At 50.0% G+C, this 15603-nt stretch overlaps 17 protein-coding genes across 17 annotated transcripts; 10 read left to right on the top strand and 7 right to left on the bottom strand.

The window, feature by feature from the left end:
• Positions 1 to 177: 177 nt before the first annotated feature.
• OGAPHI_001226 (uncharacterized protein) lies at positions 178 to 549 on the top strand (the record flags this gene model as incomplete). Its single annotated transcript, XM_046201965.1, has 1 exon — positions 178 to 549. One exon carries the CDS (start codon positions 178 to 180, stop codon positions 547 to 549), a length of 372 nt encoding a protein of 123 aa, XP_046064136.1.
• On the bottom strand, positions 530 to 901 carry OGAPHI_001225 (uncharacterized protein; the record flags this gene model as incomplete). Its single annotated transcript, XM_046201964.1, has 1 exon — positions 530 to 901. The coding sequence occupies one exon, from the start codon at positions 899 to 901 to the stop codon at positions 530 to 532; it is 372 nt and encodes a 123-aa protein (XP_046064135.1).
• A 101-nt stretch (positions 902 to 1002) lies between these two features.
• OGAPHI_001224 (uncharacterized protein) lies at positions 1003 to 1806 on the bottom strand (the record flags this gene model as incomplete). Its single annotated transcript, XM_046201963.1, has 1 exon — positions 1003 to 1806. One exon carries the CDS (start codon positions 1804 to 1806, stop codon positions 1003 to 1005), a length of 804 nt encoding a protein of 267 aa, XP_046064134.1.
• A 276-nt stretch (positions 1807 to 2082) lies between these two features.
• Positions 2083 to 2868, top strand: OGAPHI_001223 (uncharacterized protein; the record flags this gene model as incomplete). The annotated part of the gene is made up of 1 exon (XM_046201962.1): positions 2083 to 2868. The coding sequence occupies one exon, from the start codon at positions 2083 to 2085 to the stop codon at positions 2866 to 2868; it is 786 nt and encodes a 261-aa protein (XP_046064133.1).
• Positions 2869 to 2994: 126 nt separating this feature from the next.
• OGAPHI_001221 (uncharacterized protein) lies at positions 2995 to 4121 on the top strand (the record flags this gene model as incomplete). The annotated part of the gene is made up of 2 exons (XM_046201960.1): positions 2995 to 3107; positions 3497 to 4121. 2 exons carry the CDS (start codon positions 2995 to 2997, stop codon positions 4119 to 4121), a joined length of 738 nt encoding a protein of 245 aa, XP_046064131.1.
• Positions 3345 to 4112, bottom strand: OGAPHI_001222 (uncharacterized protein; the record flags this gene model as incomplete). Its single annotated transcript, XM_046201961.1, has 1 exon — positions 3345 to 4112. The coding sequence occupies one exon, from the start codon at positions 4110 to 4112 to the stop codon at positions 3345 to 3347; it is 768 nt and encodes a 255-aa protein (XP_046064132.1).
• A 501-nt stretch (positions 4122 to 4622) lies between the features above and the next one.
• OGAPHI_001220 (uncharacterized protein) lies at positions 4623 to 4865 on the top strand (the record flags this gene model as incomplete). Its single annotated transcript, XM_046201959.1, has 1 exon — positions 4623 to 4865. One exon carries the CDS (start codon positions 4623 to 4625, stop codon positions 4863 to 4865), a length of 243 nt encoding a protein of 80 aa, XP_046064130.1.
• A 352-nt stretch (positions 4866 to 5217) lies between these two features.
• On the bottom strand, positions 5218 to 5682 carry OGAPHI_001219 (uncharacterized protein; the record flags this gene model as incomplete). Its single annotated transcript, XM_046201958.1, has 1 exon — positions 5218 to 5682. The coding sequence occupies one exon, from the start codon at positions 5680 to 5682 to the stop codon at positions 5218 to 5220; it is 465 nt and encodes a 154-aa protein (XP_046064129.1).
• On the top strand, positions 5447 to 6586 carry OGAPHI_001218 (uncharacterized protein; the record flags this gene model as incomplete). The annotated part of the gene is made up of 1 exon (XM_046201957.1): positions 5447 to 6586. One exon carries the CDS (start codon positions 5447 to 5449, stop codon positions 6584 to 6586), a length of 1140 nt encoding a protein of 379 aa, XP_046064128.1.
• Positions 6587 to 6649: 63 nt separating this feature from the next.
• OGAPHI_001216 (uncharacterized protein) lies at positions 6650 to 9061 on the top strand (the record flags this gene model as incomplete). The annotated part of the gene is made up of 1 exon (XM_046201954.1): positions 6650 to 9061. The coding sequence occupies one exon, from the start codon at positions 6650 to 6652 to the stop codon at positions 9059 to 9061; it is 2412 nt and encodes an 803-aa protein (XP_046064126.1).
• OGAPHI_001217 (uncharacterized protein) lies at positions 8272 to 8601 on the bottom strand (the record flags this gene model as incomplete). Its single annotated transcript, XM_046201955.1, has 1 exon — positions 8272 to 8601. One exon carries the CDS (start codon positions 8599 to 8601, stop codon positions 8272 to 8274), a length of 330 nt encoding a protein of 109 aa, XP_046064127.1.
• On the bottom strand, positions 8641 to 10270 carry OGAPHI_001215 (uncharacterized protein; the record flags this gene model as incomplete). The annotated part of the gene is made up of 3 exons (XM_046201953.1): positions 8641 to 9020; positions 9505 to 10100; positions 10185 to 10270. 3 exons carry the CDS (start codon positions 10268 to 10270, stop codon positions 8641 to 8643), a joined length of 1062 nt encoding a protein of 353 aa, XP_046064125.1.
• Positions 9126 to 10274, top strand: OGAPHI_001214 (uncharacterized protein; the record flags this gene model as incomplete). Its single annotated transcript, XM_046201952.1, has 1 exon — positions 9126 to 10274. One exon carries the CDS (start codon positions 9126 to 9128, stop codon positions 10272 to 10274), a length of 1149 nt encoding a protein of 382 aa, XP_046064124.1.
• Positions 10275 to 10560: 286 nt separating this feature from the next.
• Positions 10561 to 11916, top strand: OGAPHI_001213 (uncharacterized protein; the record flags this gene model as incomplete). The annotated part of the gene is made up of 1 exon (XM_046201951.1): positions 10561 to 11916. One exon carries the CDS (start codon positions 10561 to 10563, stop codon positions 11914 to 11916), a length of 1356 nt encoding a protein of 451 aa, XP_046064123.1.
• Positions 11917 to 11986: 70 nt separating this feature from the next.
• OGAPHI_001212 (uncharacterized protein) lies at positions 11987 to 12922 on the top strand (the record flags this gene model as incomplete). The annotated part of the gene is made up of 1 exon (XM_046201950.1): positions 11987 to 12922. One exon carries the CDS (start codon positions 11987 to 11989, stop codon positions 12920 to 12922), a length of 936 nt encoding a protein of 311 aa, XP_046064122.1.
• An 85-nt stretch (positions 12923 to 13007) lies between these two features.
• Positions 13008 to 15578, top strand: OGAPHI_001210 (uncharacterized protein; the record flags this gene model as incomplete). The annotated part of the gene is made up of 1 exon (XM_046201948.1): positions 13008 to 15578. One exon carries the CDS (start codon positions 13008 to 13010, stop codon positions 15576 to 15578), a length of 2571 nt encoding a protein of 856 aa, XP_046064120.1.
• On the bottom strand, positions 14511 to 15032 carry OGAPHI_001211 (uncharacterized protein; the record flags this gene model as incomplete). Its single annotated transcript, XM_046201949.1, has 2 exons — positions 14511 to 14900; positions 15027 to 15032. The coding sequence occupies 2 exons, from the start codon at positions 15030 to 15032 to the stop codon at positions 14511 to 14513; spliced, it is 396 nt and encodes a 131-aa protein (XP_046064121.1).
• Positions 15579 to 15603: the final 25 nt, after the last annotated feature.

The raw sequence follows: 15603 nt of genomic DNA, 5'->3' as shown, positions 1-15603 counted from the left end.
GAAAAAAATGTTTCCAATGACAATATTGTTTGTTTCGCTCATCTCGAGAGACGTAAGTTTCCGCAGCCCGCCACTAACCCGCAGAACCGGCCATTGTACATCCAGCCGTTTGTCTCGGAGACGCTGACAGAAGAACGCGCCGCAAACGAGTTGCTCAAGTACAACTTTCTGTCGCACATGTCACTGGACATCTTCGAGTCGCCGTTCTCGCAGCCGGCTCCAGACCCCAGCAGCAACAAGCGGTACGTTCTGCTGTTTGTACAAGACGGTGTGTTCGTGTTTGGCCAGCAAACAAGCACCGGATTACGCATAGTGGTTGGTGCCACCAGAGTGGAGAGCGAACTGCCAGACGAGGGACTTAACCCCGTGTTTTCAGATATACAGCGAGCATATTTAGGCGTGATCTGCAACCCGTTCAAGGCTGTCGAGTCCGAGAACGAGGAGATCTCGAACGCTGCATTCGACCGCAAAATCAAAGAGTGTGTGCGAAAATGGGAGGCCAAATGGGACGCTCCGCCCGCCGCACCGGCTACTTCAGAACCACATTAGCGCTCCGCAGTGCCAGGTACTGCTGGTCCACGCCAGGGGCCATGTGTTTCACGATGTCGTAGCATTCTTTGTCATAGTACCGTAATTGATTATGAGGCGACTTGTAGTTTGTGGGCAGTCCGGTGATGTCGCAGTAGGTCTTGATGGGCTTGAGCGACGGAGGGGCCGCCAGCGACTGGTACGTGATGAGTGTTGGGTCGTGGGCTTGCTGCTGCTTGAGCTGGACCCGTTTGGCCTCGTCGTTGATGATCTGCCGCAGAAACCGGTGTCGGCGTTTCGGCGCCTTGTATCCGGGAGGCCGGAACACCAATGGACCGTTGAGCGCGTCGGAAACCTCTTCAACGCTGGACATGGAACAGAAGGGGCGGTGTTTAGTTGCAATTACGTTTTTCGTAGAGTTTTATTTAATACACTGGTGAGAGGCCAAGGTGGGTGGGTACACCCGTGCACCGGCTAGTCGAACACGGCAGCAGGGTCGCGGTACATGTAGAACTGGACAAAGATGACGGCGTCCTCGAGGATGGTGCCCAACGAGCCGAGCAGCCAGCTGCTGTTGAGGACGATGTAGTCCCAGTCGGAGCGGTAGAACAGGATCTGCAGGCCGTAGGTGATGTTTCCGAAGGTTGACAGCATAAAGAACAGCAGACTGAGACCCTTGCACGATTTCTTTGTGTAATTCTGGGCAATCTGGGGCAATCTGGCGCTTAGATAGAGGAGCGCGGACAGGTAGCCGCAGATTTGTGCGCCGAGGGCCATTTCTGTATCTGGTTGTTCTTTTGGTGGAGACGAGCAGAGGAACCCAATGAAGCCTGCTGCGAAGACGGCAAGCAGGGGCAAGATGTACTTGACGAAGATTGAGTGGTTTTGGGGCTGGAGAACCACGTCGTCGAGCGTGGACGATTTCCGACGCGACGTTTGGCCGAGCAACGGAGCCTGTTCTTGCGACAATCTCTTTGGATAGATGTAGGTGAAGTAGTAGTAGAATGCCAAGGTGAATCCGTCCGCGAAGGTGAACCAGGCGGCTAATAAAACAACCTGGGGCAACAACCCGGCCCATAACGCGCCCACAAGGTTCAAAATGTCACCAAGTGTCCACAGAATAAGGAACAAGGGAGAGATTCCCTCGGCGGATTTGAGGCGCCATTGCTCGATGAGTTGCGGCAGCAGAAGAACCAGCCAGCAGGCAAGCGAAACAGACCCGGCCACACCGGAAAGTTGGGTCCGCAACAAGGAAGGCGTCGAGGATAAAAGATCCATAGATAAGAAAACTGACTAAGTTTCTTAAAATGGTGTGTGGTGTGAAGAAATGCTATAAAGAGAAACCAGGGGGGAAAAAATTTTGCTCCCATTTCTTGTTTATCAATCATGGTAAGTATAAGCGGCTAAAGAATGGCGCTGATCTCCACGGAGATGCGGCCAGATCTTTGTAATCGTACCGAGAAATGGTACGCATCTTTTTTATTTGCTGAGTTTGTTCGCAAACTGTAGAGATTAGTGCTTGATGACCGATGTTTTGATAGAGTGCTAACCTCGATGACCCAGCCTTCGAAAAAAGTTGCCCCTGCGCCATTAGCCAAACAGCAGAAAGCTGTCAAGACGTCTGTTTACGAGGCCAGTCCTCGGAATTTTGGGATCGGCCAGTCGATCCAGCCAAAGAGAGCCTTGAACCGGTTTGTGAAGTGGCCTGAGTACGTCAGACTCCAGAGACAGAAGAAAGTGCTGTCAATGAGACTGAAGGTTCCTCCGGCCATCTCGCAGTTCTCCAACACTTTGGACAGAAACTCTGCTGCCGAGGTGTTCAAGCTGTTGAACAACTACAGACCAGAGACTTCTGCCGAGAAGAAAGAGAGACTCGTCAAGGAGGCTGCTGCCATTGCGGACGGCAAGAAGAAGGAGGACGTGTCGTCCAAGCCTTTTGTTGTCAAGTACGGACTGAACCACGTTGTTTCGCTGATCGAGAACAAAAAGGCCAAGCTGGTCCTGATCGCTCACGATGTTGATCCTATTGAGCTTGTTGTGTTTTTGCCAGCTCTGTGCAGAAAGATGGGTGTTCCATACGCGATCATCAAGGGCAAGGCCAGACTCGGGGCTCTGGTGCACCAAAAGAGCGCTGCTACCGTGGCGCTCGTGGACGTGAGGCCAGAACACGAGGCTGCTTTGGCCAAGATTGTGTCTACGGTGGACGCCAACTTTGCTGAGAAGTACGAGAACGCAAGAAAGCACTGGGGAGGCGGTATTGTGGGCGCCAAGACGGTGGCCAAGCTCGCAAAGAGACAAAGAGTCCAGCAAGCACAGCAGCAAGCCGTGCGCACTGTTTAGAGATTGTATACGTCTAAAAAAATGTGACTGCGAAAAATATTTTACGTAAGCGCGACTCCCCGCCTCGCACCGGGGTAGTTTAGAAGAGTTGAATTTTTTTACATACTCAGCATTTTATTATTCACCATGGCCAAGTCGAAGAACCATACCGCCCACAACCAGACCAGAAAGGCCCACAGAAACGGTATCAAGAAGCCTAAGACTTACAGATACCCATCTTTGAAGGGTGTTGACGCCAAGTTCAAGAGAAACCACAGATATGCTCTGCACGGCACAGCTAAGGCTTTGGCTGAGAAGAAATAGGCATTTAGCGATATAGTAATAAAGAGAAGTTAAGTGGAACAGAAGGACATTGCGAGCGACGCTAGCGGTGTCCATGTAGATATGTAAATTTCGGCGATTTATAACCAGTTCTCACAGTCTTACTCGTATACTCAAGTTATGTTCTGATTGATTACTTTCTTACATCCTCACCCTTAGTCGTCGTTCTTGTCCTTAGAACCTCTCAACAGACCGGTTCTTCTAGCAGCAATCAAACCGGCCTTCTGACCAGAAACAGCACCTCTAGAGATGGTCGAAGCCTTACCAATATGTTGATGGTTACCACCACCGTGAGGGTGATCAACAGGGTTCATGGCCACACCTCTGGTCTTTGGCCACGAGTTTCTCTTGACCTTGTATTTGTGGAAAGCTCTACCAGCCTTAAGCAATGGCTTGTCAATTCTTCCTCCTCCAGCAACAACACCAATAACTCCACGAGCGTCAGAAGAAATGATCTTCTTAGCACCAGATGGCAACTTGACTCTGGTCTTGTTCTCGTCTGGGTTGTGTCCGATGATAATCACGTAGTTACCAGAAGTTCTTCCCAAAGCACCTCTGTCACCAACCTTCTCTTCAACGTTGGAAACAATCGTACCTTCTGGCAAAGATCCCAATGGCAAAACGTTACCAATGTTCAAAGAAGCCTTCTTACCAGCGTAAACAAACTGTCCCGTGTACACACCCTCGTTGGCAATGAAGGTCTCCTCTCTAAGCTTGTACTTGTATGGGTCTCTGAAGGCAACCTTGGCCAATGGAGCTCCACGACCTGGGTCGTGCAAGATCTGCTTCACAACACCTCTGATGTATCCGTGCTTCTCGGCGTAGTCCAAGGTTCTCAGCTTGGCAGCACCCTTTCTCAGTCTGGTGTGCGAAGTGAAGATGGAGCCGGCACCCTTTCTTTGGTTTCTGATAACTCTACCCATGTTGGTTAAGAATAAAATTTTTCAAACAAGACTTTTTACTACACAGCTGCGGGATCGGGTCACGTGATGTTGGAACGGGCGAGTTCGTCGCGTCGACCGGCGCGTCGGCACAACTCCCGCGCACACAAGCACCAGTGCTTATGCCAGACCATTCATTTCCGCTTCTTTTCGAAAACAATCCAAAGACTTATACGTGATCAGGTAAGTTGGCAACATTTTGCAAACAGAAACAGGCGTGGGCTGTTTAGCGCGTGCGCGGGATGCGTCAAGTAACACCAGTTCATTAGTCGAAACCATTGCAACACCACCGTTCCCCAGTTGTTGTCCAGAGACTTCTTTCTTCGATCGTCATATCCCGTTTGTTCATCCCAGTATCGGCCAATTCAACCACCGTTCCACACACTCGTGCATACACAACCTGCATTCTCTCTCTAAACTTGTCTGCGCGCCCCCCACTCAGCTTGTCCCCCGTTTCTCTCACCTCCCCCACCATATATACTAACCCCCCAGATGTCCGAAATCACAACCTCTGCCCCTTCAACGTCCCTCGTCAACGCCAAGTGGGACGTGGTCATCTCCAACGCCATTGTCAAGTCTGGTCTCGGTTTCGGAGCCGGCGTGCTGGCCTCCGTGTTGTTTTTCAGAAGAAGAGCCTTCCCAGTGTGGCTCGGTCTCGGCTTCGGTTTCGGAAGAGCCTACTCGGAAGGCGACTCCATCTTCAGAGAAGCCGGTGTCAGAGAAGTTAAGGCATGAACCATTTAGATAGACGCAAAATCGTATTACATTAGCCCCAGCTAAATCGTACACCCGTACACCACGACAGCAGTAACTTGGGCTGACCGGAATTTTTTGTTCCTGTCACACCGCGCTGACCCTGCCTGCATAAACAATGCGCCCGGTTAAAAAAGTCCCCGGCCAAGTCAAGGGCCTGCAGCTGGCCCTATCTTATCGTCCTGCGACCGTTGAAATACTTTGTAGCATCGCAAAATGGTCTTTCTTAACCCCTGGGCTGCTGGATGATGTCCTATGAGCACCTATGACTCAATGGAGGACGGGGGCGTTCTATGGGCCAATGAGCGCGCACGGAATTTTCTACCCGTCTGACTCATGCACGACCAACGAGTTCCATTTTCCAGTCTGTTGTAACTCGTGTTGGAGACGAGCTACAACTCCGGAGGAAGTTCCCACATGGTGTCCTGATTTTCGTGAACTTGTCTTCTGAGTTTCGTCCCCTTCCCGCTGCTGGATCCCGCGTTATCTCACTCCGTCCGTTATCGAGTCCGTTTGAGACGTCCACGACCAAAAACTTTTCACGCACCAGGCTCCGGCTATATATGGCGGGCAGTTTGCCATGCTGTAACGCAATGACTATTAGCGACAACTTCCCAACAAGCAACGAGTTCCGTTCCGACACCTTCACGGTGCCCACCCAGAGCATGCTGCAGGCGATTGCGTACTGCACGGTTGGAGATTCTGTGTACAAGGAAGACCAAGACACTTTGGACCTCGAGGCCAAGGTTGCGCAACTGGCCGGCAAAGAAGCGGGACTCTTTTGCTGTTCCGGTACCATGTCGAACCAGATCGGTTTGCGAGCACACTTGCACCAGCCACCACACAGAATTCTGTGCGATTATCGCGGACATGTTTATGCGCACGAAGCTGGAGGACTGGCCACTCTTTCGCAGGCCATGGTGACTCCTGTGATTCCATCTAACGGCAACTATTTGACGCTTGACGACATTTTGGACAACTATATTCCTGACGACGGCGACATCCACATGGCTCCCACCAAAGTGATTTCGCTGGAAAATACTCTTCATGGAACAATCATGCCATTGGACACCATCAAGGAGATTTCCGGCTGGTGTCGCGCGAACGGGGTGAGATTGCATTTAGACGGTGCTCGTCTATGGAACGCCAGTGTTGAGACCGGAATCAGTATTGCAGAGTACTGTCAGTACTTTGATTCTGTCTCGCTTTGTCTTTCCAAAGGATTGGGAGCTCCTGTTGGCTCGATTCTTGTTGGAGAACGGAAATTCATCGAGAAGGCCAACCATTTCAAAAAACAAAACGGTGGCGGAATCCGTCAGGCGGGTATGTTGACCAAAATGGCCAGCATTGCAATCGACGAGAACCTGGAAAAGCTTCTGGTCGGACACAAGTTTGCCAAGCAGGTTGCGCAATTCTGCGAGCAGAACGGGATCGCGCTGGAATCGCCATGCCAGACAAACTTTGTGTTTCTGGATCCAAAGAAAGTGAAGATCGACCCGGCCGTCTTGGCAGAATTGGCCGTCAAGTACAAAGTCAAGGTGATGGGATACAGATTTGCTTTCCATTTCCAGAACTCTCCAGATGCCGTGGAAAGGCTCCAATTGCTTCTAAAAGAAGCCTATCAACATTCGCTCGCTCACCCTTACATCTCCAAAGGTGCCGTGCGAATTTATAGATCTGCCGAGACCGCCACGGCTAAATAGATTTCTTTAACAAGACATAGGGGAAAAAACCCTTTTAAAAAATTTAGTGGCTCTTTGTTTTCCATGCTTATTCCTATTGCCCTGGCCATTCTGGGATTCCTTTGGCTGTTGCACCGGCTGTTGCTGTTGCTTTCGCTGCCTTTGGAGAAGTCCATCAAGGTCTTGAATGTGTCGATCCCCACGGTGCCGTTGGTTTCCATCGACAAGGTGTCGCATTCGAGTATGGTGATCCATTGGGACAGTCCCGTGGACGAGGACGACGCGGACCACAGCACAGACCCTGTTTCGAGCGGGCCGCCGATACTGCAGCACGCGTCGCCGAAAACTATCAGTCATTACGTGCTGTACATCAACGGTATCCAAGCGGCAGTGATCAACGGCGACCGCCATTCGTGCGTCATAAATGGCCTGTTCCCGGAAAGCAACTACCAGGTGGACATTGTGGCGTTCAACATGGCCAATTTCCGATCCAAGTCGTCGCCCGTTCACGTGAAAACAGGCCCAAATAACATGTCTGAGCTCGACCATCCGGACCAGTTGTTGGATGTGCTTATTCCGCACGACGAAAGAGAAACAGTCACGAAAAAGTCAACTTTGCGCCAGACATCGCCGGCAACACGGTCCCGCAGCAACACGGCCGACCAGGAGAACCTCAAGAGTCGCATCCATCCGCATTTGATCACCGACATCGGCGAGCTCAAGTTTCTGCTGGAAACGGGTCTTGACACCGTGCGCAGTCTGTCCAAGGCCAGCAAGGAGCTCGAGACCGATTTTCTGGAAGAAGAGTCTGTTCTTATAGCCGCGCGCAATGAGGCTAGAGAACGCAGAAAGCTTGAAGACCAAAACAGATCCAGTCTGCGGCAGGAGATCAAGTTCCTTGAAGAAACCCGAATGAAGACAGAAAACCGCATATCCTCGGACCAGACCAAGCTCGAGACGCGGCGTCGCAAGATTCAGGAGAAGAAGTCAGAGATGAAGCAGTGGAAAGTTTTGTTGGCCGAGAAAAGGGCCGCTAAAGAAAAGCTCGAGGAAAGAGAGCCTGTTGAGCTTGAGACACTCAAGTTGCAAGTTGAGGAACTCAACAAGGAGATTTTCAAGCTGCAAATCGAGGTCCACGACGTGGAGGAGGATATCAAGTACGATCTGGCGAACAGAAAGAAGCAGGAGACTTTGAAACAACAACTTCAAGCATTATTTGAGCAGCTTCGTACTCACACAGACACCGAAACAGGAACTTTGAAGCCAGAGGGACGTACCCTGTTTGAGGAGCTATGCAAACTGCGGCCGGACTGGGAACAGGATTTCAAGAACGAGTTTTCGTTGGACGACCAATTTGATTCTCAATGGAAAGTTTTACGAAACACCGACAAGGAGAAGATCGAGACGTTGCGCCAGCAAGTGGACGAGAAACACTCGCGGCCAAGCTCGCAGTACGAGAACTTTGGCGCGTTCAACGATGGCTCTATCAGCAATATCTTGTCGACTGCAATGAACAGAATGAACACTCCATTATCGTACAACGGTCTGAGTCCCGAGCCGACTCTTTCAAGCAGTCCACCTGTTTGGAACAGTCCGATAAATCTACAAACCAACCAGATGGACATGTTCCGCAATCTTCTCGACAAACCACAATCTGCAGAGTCTCCTCACTCGCACGTTTCCAACTTTGATTTCTCTGCAATCAACTACAACGACAACATGATGTTTGGGCTTCCAACAACAGTGAATCCAATCATTCCGGGTACGACCGACGACCAGGTATTCCCGAACGGACTTGTTCCTGGGATGTCTACGTCGCCCAGCATGCGGGACTCTTCCAAGTTTTTTGGATCCATCAACAGCCAGCGGCACATCAGGTCTAACGGATCGAGCATCGACCGAATTGGAACCGCCGACTCACCACAGGACCCGCCTCCGCATCTTGGGTTTGATCTCTCGCGCGCAAGAAGCACGAGTTTTGGTTCCAGCATTTGGAATAACAGTGCCAATAATTCCAACTGGGGATCGATGAACATTCTGAACACGCCATTGAACGACGAAATGACACCAAAGATCTACTTTGAGTCTGAGGATCCAATGCCAAAACCGTCATCGAATGCTTCGTCTCCATCGTTTCTAAAGACCAAGCTTTTCAAGTTTGGATCCAGTCCTACCAAGACGGGAACCAAGTCGACCGAGGGCGACGATTCGAGTGTGGCCACCGACGAGGAGTTGCAGTCTGGTTCTGGCTCCGGTTCTGGCTCTGGACCCAACTCTATGGGTTCCGGATTGCTTGGTAGCGGGTTTGGTTCGAGATCGTCTCGGTTCTTCAAGTTGAAGAAGAACCAATCAGAAGACTCTCCACTGGAGCCAGCGTCCGACTCCTCGTCATCTGGAAACGTTCTAGCCAGACGGTTGAGCTTTGCGTTCAAAAGAGGCGACAAAGACAAAGATTCTAAAGGCGAGTCGGTGATTGAGGAAGAAGACGAAGATTAATATAGCATTGAAATTTTAACTGTATATTTAATTATATTATTTATTTAACACTGTGGTTACTTTAATGTCAACACTATATTCTGACAGGGACGTTGATCGGTTTTTGACCAATTTCAATGAGCTTCATTTGGCTCGTGAAAAGGAGAATCGGGATCGACTGTCTGATCTGGAACGCGAGGTTAGCTTGAAGCGAGAGCAATATGAAAAGTCTCCAAAGAAGAAGCCTCTTGTTCCTAAGAAAACCAAGAAATTGGGCGAGAAAGTGAAGGAGGAGCTGGCCAAGAAGGATGTGGAGGAGTTTCTACAGGAGATGGAGCCGCAGGAGAAAGAAGAGAGGTCCCAGAAGGGGCCTCAGCCTATAAAATACGAAGACGTGGTCAAACAGAAAGTATTGACCCCAGAATGGCGCAAAACGGTTTCCAGTGCACAGTCGACGCCCAAACCGGCGCTTAAGCCGGTCTCGAAACCGCCCCCAGTCGTTGTTTCCCCCAAACCTGTCGCATACACCCTCAAGCCGGCCGTGAAACAGACGTTGCCAATTCCAACCATCGCGCAATCGACGTTTGTTGCGGCCAAACCCCCCAAATCTGCCGACCCTCCACCGCCGTTTCTGGGTGTCCAGCTATCGCCAACGAGGAAGGCCGCTATAGAACCGAAGAAGGAGAAGCCAGAGGCCCTGAACCAGCTGGCTTTCCTCAAGCCTGCCAAACCAGTCCCACAGAGGTCCACAGAGATCCCCGAAGCTCTGTCGAAGCTGTCGACGCTCGCCAAGGCAAAACCGGCGCCTAAACCAGTTCCTCCAAAACCCGAGGCGTTGCTCAAGTTCTCGAGCCTGAAGAAAGTGCCGGCCGAATCCCCGAAACCCAAGCCATCGCAGTTCCTGCTGCCTCCTCGCGCAAAGACCGAGCCGCAACACCCCGTTCCGAGGGGGATCGCACTGCCTGGACTGGCGCAGCCGAACGTGTTTTTGGCCAGAGCCTCATCCGAGCCGAAAAAACCATCTAGAGACCTTTCCAGCTTCGACACCCAGGGACAGGCTCTGGATCACGTGACCAAAACTCGAGCCAAAGGACCAAAGAGAAGACCGCCAAAAGGGAGCAGCAACAGCAACAACAAGACGTACGGAGCTGTTACGTCTGCCACCACCAAGAAGGCGCCCCCTCCGATTCGCAAGTCGTCTCGCCAGGTGTCCAACAGCGAGCTGTTCATTTAGACTCGGTAGACGTATAATTTACTCAGGACGATCGACGCGTCTGCACATGAAAATCTATTTTCGTAAACTGCAAAACAAAACCTTATTTACTGAACAAAATAATTATACCCATCTGCTAATTGTCGGTGATTTGCGTTGGAGGTTGGATCAGCAGATATAGCCAATCAGAGAACAGCATTGGGCAAATCACCAAGTACCAGCTAGCGCGACAGACAGACAGATACCCCTTTTTTTGACGGATTTGGCTCAGGGGGAATTTTCCCAGATCGGTCATTTGAAGAACACGATGGAAGCTCAGCTGGGATCTCCCAAGCTGTTTCGACACAGCACAAAGCCACACAAACAGCGCAACTATTTGTATGTTGGGTTTGTTGCCGTGGGACTATTAATCATCGGCATTGCCGTTTATATTGTTTCTGCCGTGTTGCAGACTGGCGATATATTCAGGTACACGCCGTCTTTTGACCCGTCCAGCGCGCAAGAGACGGTGTTTTACGATCTGAAGGACTACATGGGTCATTCTGACGGGTGGTACAGGGGCGACCAGATTTTGATCTGTGTGCCGTTGCGAGATGCCGCAGATCATCTACCCATGTTCTTTGGACATCTGCGCAACATGACATACCCGCACGCGCTGATGGATCTTGCATTTCTTGTTTCTGACTCGTCAGACGATACTATGGGCACACTCAAACAACACTTGGAGGAACTACAGGCCGATAAGGACCCCAACATGCATTTTGGACAGATAGAGATATACGAAAAAGATTTTGGTCAGGTGATTGGCCAAGGATTCAGCGACAGACATGGGTTTGCTGCACAGGGGCCTCGGCGACAGATGATGGCGCGTGCACGGAACTGGCTTTCGTCGGTGGCGTTAAAGCCGTACCATTCGTGGGTGTACTGGCGAGATGTCGATGTGGAGACGGTTGCGCCTACGATTATTGAGGATTTGATGCACCACGACAAGGAGGTGATAGTCCCCAATGTGTGGAGACCGTTACCTGAATGGTTGGGGAACCAACAGCCGTACGACCTGAACTCGTGGCAGGAGAGCGATGGCGGGTTGCAGTTGGCGAACTCGTTGGACGAGAATGCTGTGATTGTGGAAGGATATGTTGAGTATGCCACATGGAGACCGCATCTTGCGTACTTGCGCGACCCTTACGGAGACCCGGACACCGAGATGGTGCTTGACGGGATAGGGGGTGTTTCGATCTTGTCGAAGGCGTTTGTGTTCAAGAGCGGTGCGCATTTTCCTGCGTTTGCGTTTGAAAAGCATGCTGAGACGGAAGGTTTTGGCAAGATGTGCAAGCGGATGGGTTATTCTGTGATTGGGCTTCCGCACTACGTGATCTGGCACATCTACGAGCCTTCGAATGACGACCTAAAGCACATGGAATGGATGGCCCAGGAGGAGACCCGGCAACAGCGAGAACAGAGCCAGCAGAAACAGTACGATCGGGTTTATCAGGCCGGGTTTTTGGACGTGAAGGAGAACTGGGACGAGGAAAAGCCGATGATCTTACGAAACACAGACAGCTCGCGTGGGTCACGCAAGATCGACGTTGTTTGGGAGGACGTGGATACGTTCAATGCTCAGCCAAACTCCAAGCTGGCCGATTTCGACCCGGCTGTGTAGAAAAACCAAACTGTATAATTACCGTGTTTGGAAAAAAAATTAAATACTCCATACAAAGACTCCGTTCCAGATGCTTCATCTGGACAAGATAATTGAGGATGTGTGTAAGTGCAAGATCATTCCCGAAAACGATATTCAGGAGCTTTGTTTTCTTGCGCAGGAACTTCTGATTCAGGAGTCTAACATCCAATTGATTGACCCTCCAATCACCATATGTGGGGATATCCATGGCCAATTGCACGATCTACTTCGGCTGTTTCGCATAGCCAAAGAGCCGCCCACTACAAAATACCTGTTTCTAGGAGACTTTGTTGATCGAGGGTTCTACTCTTTGGAGACGTTTTTGTTGTTATTATGCTACAAGATACGATATCCCGATAGAATATACTTGATCAGGGGCAACCACGAATCGCGTCAGATCACCAGTGTTTACGGGTTCTACGACGAATGTATGCGCAAATACGGGTCGGCGAACGTGTGGCGGTACTGTTGCGACGTGTTTGACTATCTTTCGTTGGGGGCTTACATTATGAGTGGAACCAACAGTGACGGGGGAGTTTTGTGTGTTCATGGCGGACTGAGTCCTGCCATCGAGACGATCGACGAAATCAGTCTTATAGACCGCAAACAAGAGGTTCCGCACGACGGTCTGATGTGCGATCTGTTGTGGTCAGACCCGGAAGAAAACATACCTGCCTGGGCAGTTTCTCCGCGCGGAGCCGGGTATTTATTTGGATACACCGAGGCAGAACGGTTCTTGTTCAAAAACAACCTCAGTTTGATCGCTAGAGCGCACCAGCTGGTCATGGAGGGCTATAAAGAGGTCTTTGACGGGGGTCTTGTGACTGTTTGGTCTGCTCCAAATTACTGTTATCGATGTGGTAACGTGGCGGCCGTCTTGTCGCTCGACGATAACCTCAACAGGAACTACACGGTGTTCGATAGCATTCTGCAAGATTGCTCAGAGATTCCGTCGAAAAAACCGGTCGCAGACTACTTTCTCTGAGGCGTGAGGCTTGGACGTGCGCGTTACAAAATTTCAAAACAGATCTTCAAAACGCTTTCTCTTGTTCAAATTTTAGCCTCTTGTCATGACGTCCAGTGCAAACACGTCTACCAAGGCAGTGTTGACCTCGATCATCACCAACGGGGTCATCTGTGCAGTGTTTGTGACTCTGTTTTTGCTTTTGAGACTCAGATTCAAACGGATCTACCAGCCTAAATCAAGCTTCAACATTGTCCCTGACAGTGAAAAACCCCCTCCTCTGCCTCAAGACCCAGTCACGTGGATCTTTGTTCTTCTCAAGAAACCAACCCCTTTCATCATCCAACAAGCCGGTATCGACGGTTACTTGTTCCTGAGATATCTGGTCATCATCGCTTGCATAGCTTTGGGAGGAATGGCGTCGTGGGTCATCCTGTTACCCGTCAACGCAACTAACGGCAAAGGCGAAACGGGACTCGACCAATTGGGCATTTCCAACGTCAAGTCTGTCAACAGATACTATGCACATGTGTTTATCTCGTGGATCTTCTACGGAACCGTTTTGTTTGTCATCTACAGAGAGCTGCACTTTTACTTAAACTTGCGGAATCTCGTCTTGACCACCCCGGCCTACGCAACCAAACTCAGCTCCAGAACAGTGGTGTTCCAGACCGTCTCAGACCAGTACTTGGACGAGGAAGAGTTCTTCAAGCTGTTTGACGGTGTCAAACGTGTTTGGGTTGCTCGTGGCCAAAGAGCTCTGTCGCACAGAATTAAACAACGTGACGCTCTTGCTTCCAAACTCGAAGTCACGCTCACGAAGATGCTGAAGAAGGCCGTCAAAATCAAGGCTAAAGCAGACAAGAAGGGCACTCCGCTCGAACCAAGCGACCAACTGTCCACATACATTCCAGAGAAAAAACGGCCAAAAATGCGTCTAAGCATTTTTGGTAAAAAAGTCGATGTGATTGACTACGCAAAGGAGAAGATTGCCACCTTGAATGAACAGATCGAAGAGTACCAGAGTGATTACAGCCGCTCCAAGCCAATGAACTCCATCACCGTCGAGTTTGAAAATCAGTATTATGCCCAATTGGCTGCACAAACAACCATCCATGACCAGCCGTTCTACTTTAGTCCAAAATACACCAACGTTGATCCAGGTGATATCATCTGGTCCAACATGCGTATTTTCTGGTGGGAAAGATTACTCCGGTTTAACTCAGCTTTGGTTGCCATTATTGCCCTGATTGTTTTATGGGCCATTCCTGTTGCATTTGTTGGAATGATCTCCAACTTGACCTACCTCACAAACAAAATGCACTGGCTCAGATTCATCTACAACCTGCCTAAAGATCTACTTGGTATCATCACCTCTTTACTCCCAACAGTTATGTTGGCCATTTTGATGCTCCTGCTCCCAATCTTCATCAGACACATGGCTCAATTGGCTGGTTGTGTTTCAGTCCAGGCTGTGGAATATTACACTCAACAGGCTTACTTTGCATTCCAAGTGGTTCAAGTTTTCCTTGTCACCACTATTTCCTCGTCATTTGCTTCTACAGTCACTCAAATTGCGGAGCAACCTTCCAAAGCAATGGAACTGCTTTCATCGAACCTGCCGAAATCCTCCAACTTTTACATCTCCTACATGATTTTGCAAGGATTCTCCATTTCCGGTGGTGCTCTGTTCCAAATTGTCGGTTTTATCTTGTTTTACGTTCTGGGAAGACTTTTCGACAACACTCCACGTAAATTGTGGACCAGATTCAATGTCATTGGAGGATACCAATGGGGTACCATGTACCCGATCTACAGTAACTTGGCTGTCATTTTCCTGTCCTACAGTATCATCTCGCCAATGATCATGTTGTTCACATTCGCTGGGTTCAGTCTCCTTTACATTGCATTCCTGCACAATGCCACCTATGTATTTGGCAAGAGTCCTGATGCTGTCGGACAAAACTATCCTCGTGCCTGGTTCCAGACCATGGTTGGACTATATCTTGGAGAGATCTGTCTCTTGGGAATATTTGTTGTTTCCAAGTCCTGGGGATGTGTTGTGTTGGAAGCCCTGTTGCTTGCATTCACTGCGTTTGTCCACATTCATCTCAACAAAGCATACGACCATTTGTTGACGGTTGTTCCAAACACTGTCATGAGACCCCTGGATGGCCATAGTCAGACTCTTTCATGGAAACCTCCTCATGCCAATAGAACATCCAACGGCCCGGAGTCTTTTTCTGGTTCGTTGACAAAGGAGGGTATTTCCATGTCTGAATTGGATAAGGAAGAGTTCAAGGAGACAAAGATCACCGAACATTTAGCATACCATGCTCCGTTGCTCATTGAAGGAAAGGACTATTATGCCAAACAGAGAACAGAGAACAAGATCGTCCAGTTCTTCAAACCGAACTCCTACTACACGTTCAAGAGACTCAAGGCGTACTTGCCAAGTTCGTTCGACGACTTTGCAGACGAAGACCCAGAATGGATCAGACATGCGTACGATTTCCCAGATGTTAGCTCCAAATGCCCAACTCTGTGGATCCCACGCGATCCAATGGGTCTTTCCACCAAGGAGATTGAGAATCTACGTGGTGTGATCGCCGTGAGCGATCAGAATGCCCATTTCGATGCTCACGGTCTAATTCACTGGACTGGTGCTCCTCCATAATTGACACGATAATACTTGGGCAGAC

Source organism: Ogataea philodendri (assembly GCF_020536065.1).
Source record: "Ogataea philodendri strain CBS6075 chromosome Unknown scaffold4, whole genome shotgun sequence".
NCBI classification, from domain to species: domain Eukaryota; kingdom Fungi; phylum Ascomycota; class Pichiomycetes; order Pichiales; family Pichiaceae; genus Ogataea; species Ogataea philodendri.
The sequence above is the reverse complement of the archived record's forward strand: the minus strand, read 5'-3'. Positions and strand labels throughout refer to the sequence as shown.